The sequence below is a fragment of the Egretta garzetta genome, unplaced genomic scaffold, assembly GCF_000687185.1.
Source record: "Egretta garzetta isolate BGI_Z169 unplaced genomic scaffold, ASM68718v1 scaffold366, whole genome shotgun sequence".
Lineage (NCBI taxonomy): Eukaryota > Metazoa > Chordata > Aves > Pelecaniformes > Ardeidae > Egretta > Egretta garzetta.
The window spans coordinates 77,233-81,376 of record NW_009260018.1 but is presented as its reverse complement, the minus strand read 5'-3'; the positions used below and the strand labels follow the sequence as shown (position 1 = coordinate 81,376).

At 57.5% G+C, this 4,144-nt stretch overlaps 1 protein-coding gene across 1 annotated transcript in view; it reads left to right on the top strand.

Moving 5' to 3' along the window:
• PIWIL2 (piwi like RNA-mediated gene silencing 2) overlaps nt 1–3,834 on the top strand; it is a 9,485-nt gene extending 5,651 nt beyond the window's left edge. The window contains exons 14-19 of the mRNA XM_009640645.2: nt 182–301; nt 604–692; nt 1,025–1,130; nt 1,857–2,110; nt 2,348–2,455; nt 2,949–3,834. Of these exons, the coding sequence (XP_009638940.1) occupies nt 182–301; nt 604–692; nt 1,025–1,130; nt 1,857–2,110; nt 2,348–2,455; nt 2,949–3,105 (834 nt within the window). The 3' untranslated portion in view covers nt 3,106–3,834. The remainder of the gene's footprint in view (nt 1–181; nt 302–603; nt 693–1,024; nt 1,131–1,856; nt 2,111–2,347; nt 2,456–2,948) is intronic.
• The last annotated feature ends 310 nt before the right edge of the window (nt 3,835–4,144 follow it).

The following is a 4,144-nucleotide window of genomic DNA, read 5'->3' as shown; positions in this document are numbered from 1 at the left end:
TGGACTAGATGACCTCTAGGGGTCCCTTCCAACCCAAAACATTCTATGATGATTCTATGATGATTCTATGATGATTCTATGATGATTCTATGATGATTCTATGATGGGGACCAGCGGCACGGGGAAGCCGTGGCCACCTCCGGCCTCGCTTTTTCCCTGTTTTATTTTTCCTTCCCCACAGGTCATCAACGCGCAGTCCCTCACGGGCCAGCCGGGCAAGATTCGGACTGTGGTCCAGAAAGTCCTGCTGCAGATGAACTGCAAGCTGGGCGGCGAGCTCTGGGGGGTCGACATCCCCCTGGTAAGGCGGGCAAAACCCCTCGGCGCATGCGTGCCGTGGGTTTGCAAGCGCCGGGGCCTAAACTGTTGCAGTCACGGGCTTCCCTCTGGGGATGCGGATGAACCATCTGCAGAATTGGTTGGACTTGACGATCTTAAAGGTCTTTTCCGTCTTGCAAATGCTATGAATTGGGGTTGGCATCTCCTGTTTTGTGCATGCAATGTCCCTTGCGGCTGGAGGGATCTGGGCAGGGCAGCCTGGAGGTGCCTGACTTATCCTTAACTCCCCCTGACTTTTTTTCTGGCCACCCCCCCGCCCCCCAGAAACAGCTGATGGTTATTGGCATGGACATCTACCACGGCCGCAGCAGAGGGATACGCTCCGTCATCGGCTTCGTGGCCAGCATGAATCAGTACGTGGTGCCCTGGGAGGGAGAGCTTTCCTCCTGCTCCTCCCTGGGGATGCTGGGGGGTCCCATGCCAGCATCGCCGCTGTCTCCCCTTTGCCGGGAAGGGGGCGAAGCCGATGCCTTCCCCAACTGCTGCGCTCAGCAAGGTCTCCACCAGCCTGTTTTTGCTGGGTGTCACTGGCTGCCGGCGCAGGCAGCGGCGACCTTTGCTGTGCCCTCGGCACCGGGAACGGCTCCGCCAGCGCCAAGCCGGGGTCGGTTCCGGTTGCACAACGGCGCCGGTGGACTTTGGCCAGCGAGGTGGGTGCCTGATACTTGTCCCCCTTCCATCCCAGCATCCTCACCAAGTGGTACTCCAGGGTGGTCTTCCAGATGCCCCACCAGGAGATCGCCGACAGCCTGCGGCTCTGCCTGGCCGATGCCCTCCAGCACTTCCACGAGGTGAGGCCAAACCTCCAGCCCAGCGCTATCAAAAAAAGCCCTTCCGTGGTTTAACATCAAAGCAAAGGAAAAACACCCCAAACCTTTTGGCCCGAGTGCATGCAAGTGAGCAAACATCCTCAGCAGCCTTTGGACCTGGATGCGGTGCCCGCAGCCACGCACACCCCAGGAGGCTCAGCCTTATCTTGGGAACATGCAAACCTGCCTCGAGGGTTAGTTTGCACTGGGGGAAGCGCCAGGTTACGCCTCTGCTCCTATCGGCGTCGAACTGCTGAGCCCTGTCCTCTTGTCCCACGTCCCCAGCGTGAGAAAAGCAGCGTGTGATGGGGCAGGGGCCAGGAACCTTCAGCAGCAGGGACCTGCTTTGGGGGTTTTCCCATCCCTCTGCGGGTGCTGGAGAAAAACCCATGAAAACTGGGGATTTGGTGGTCACTAAGCGCTTGCCTGCGGGCAGGATTGGTGCAAACGCTGCTTCTCTCTGCCCTGCCGAAACCTGCTTTGAAATGGATTTGCTGGGGCTGAGTATAATTAGGGACTTTCTGCGAGGCTCGAGGGTTGATAGGATGAATCCACGGGCTGTGAGACCACCGAATGGTCAGCCCTGGAGACCCAGTGGGCATCTAGTGCCCAACTCCTTGCCAGGGCATGCATCTGTCCCTGCCAGCCAGTCCTGGGCGTGGGGTGGGGGGAAAAACCAGTGACCTCTTCCAATTTCTCCTTCCCCAGATGAACCACTGCCTGCCCAAGAAAATCATCGTGTACAGGGACGGCGTGTCCGACAGCCAGCTCGACACCGTGCTCAAGTATGAGATCCCGCAGATGCAGAAGTGCTTCGACACCTTTGAGAACTACCAGCCCAGCATGGTGGTCGTGGTGGTGCAGAAGCAAATCAGCACCAACTTCTACACCCTCATGGCAGAGCAATTCACGTCCCCTCCTCCTGGGACAGTCGTTGACCACACGGTCACCAGCTTGGAGTGGTGAGTGGCAGTGGCAGCGACACTGGCGGCTTTCGGGAAAGCTGCAGTGGGGTGGTTAAAAAAAAAAAAAAAAAAAGTCCTTGTGTGCAAAAAAAATAGTGTGCAAAAAAAAAAAGAAAACCCTGGTGTGCAAAAGAAAACCCTGGTGTGCAAAAGAAAACCCTGGTGTGCAAAAGAAAACCCTGGTGTGCAAAAAAGCCCCCCAAACCCAACACCTTGCCCTTCCTTCCCTCTCAGGCAGGATTTCTTTTTGTTGGCCCATCGTTCTCGCCAGGGCTGCAGCATCCCCACGCGCTACGTCTGCGTGCTGAACACGGCCAACCTCAGCTGCGAGCACCTGCAGAGGTAAGGGCAGGCTTTCCACAGCTCCCCCCCCGCCCCCCCAGCATTCTGCAGCGTGGGGACCCCCCCAAATCCTGGGGATTTTTTGCAAAACAGTCACCTGGAGCCAGCGGGGAGGGCAGCAGGGTGCTGTGCAGGCACTGGGCTGAGGCTGCTCGCTGTACTGGGTTAGCTGGGAGGACTCGACAGTGGGTGAGGGCGAGGGGGCGGGTGGCCTCTGTCTTGCCCCCCCTCTCTTGGGCAAGAACTGATTGCAAGGGTGATGAGGGAGAATCCGTGTCGCCCAGCGCTGGATGAATGCAGCGCCCGGGCAGAGCCTGACCTTTAACTCGTGCAATTGGGAAGAAAACGGCGCTGTGAGCGGGTTTGGCCTCGCAGCTGGAGAGCTGCTGGTGCTGACGGAGCCAGCGCTGCCCGGGGGAGCAGGATCTGGCCCCGAAGCACCGCTCGGGGTGCCAGGGAGCACCGACACCTTCTCCTCTCTCCCTCTCCCCAGGTTGACTTTCAAGCTCTGTCACCTGTACTGGAACTGGCCGGGCACCGTCCGGGTCCCTGCGCCGTGCAAGTACGCGCACAAGCTGGCTTTCCTCTCGGGACAGATCCTGCACCACGAGCCCGGCGCCCAGCTCTGCGACAAGCTCTTCTTCCTATAGCCGACGCGTGGGCAGCGGCGGGGAGAAGGGGTTCGGCTCCCCCCGCTGCTGCTGTTAAGTTTCCCACCAGAGGGACTTTCTTTCCTGAAGTATTATCATATTTTTATTTTGTTTTCTTTCTGCACGTGGTTTCTTAAGTTCATTTTTATCGGTGTTGTGAAAGGATGCTCGGGAGCGCTCCAGCACCACCCTGGGCTCCCAGGATTCACCTCCATGGGAATGACCCTGGAGCAAAACCCTGCTGCTGCTGCGGGGGCTGCCCCCAGCCCCTCTGCCCACTGGTTTCCAGTTCTCCCAGCAAAGGGGTTGGAATGAACGAGCCCCAGAGGTGACGCTGCTCCGGCAGCAGCTCATCCCTGCCCGTCCCCCTGCCCCGTGCAGGTGCTGGGTGTCAAAGCCCAAAGGGTGTTGGTGTTTTCCCCCCTCCCCGATTTCTTGCATTGCCTTCGAGCCAGCTCTCGGTTTGAAATTTTACTTCGGTTTTTCGAGCTTCTGTTTAACGACCCCCATTCCAGTTCATCCGTTTGTGGCGGGCTTTGAAGAGTCACTGTTTTTTTTAAGGAGAAGTCTTTATTCTTTATTTTTATGTTTTCTTCCCTGGGGCTGACAGGGGAGGAGGTTGCTATCCCGAGGGACAAGGGTGCCTTTGAGGTTTCAGCTATTTTGGGCTTTTCTTTGCCATGGTCAAGGGATGGTTGAGACCTCTCTGAGTTTAAAGCTGATCCCCAAAATCACCCGGATTTTACCTCAGCGTGCCCCCAACCCACCCCTTGTGCAAGCACCGGTGGGGATGGGGGTATGGCGGGAGCCTCCCCCCCTCCCTCCCAGCCTCTCCCCTCCCTTTTAATGCAAAAAAGAAAAAAAAAAAAAGTTGAAAATACTTAAATTTTTTTGCTGTAACTGGAGTTTTCCATTAACTTAAATAAAAGCGTTGCTGGCTCCCTCTTGGTGCAGGCTGGTGATGGTGGGCGAAGGGGCCGGGTGTTTGTGGGGATGTCCTGGCCCCCCCCCTCCCCCCCTCCTTTCCCAGGGGGTCCCA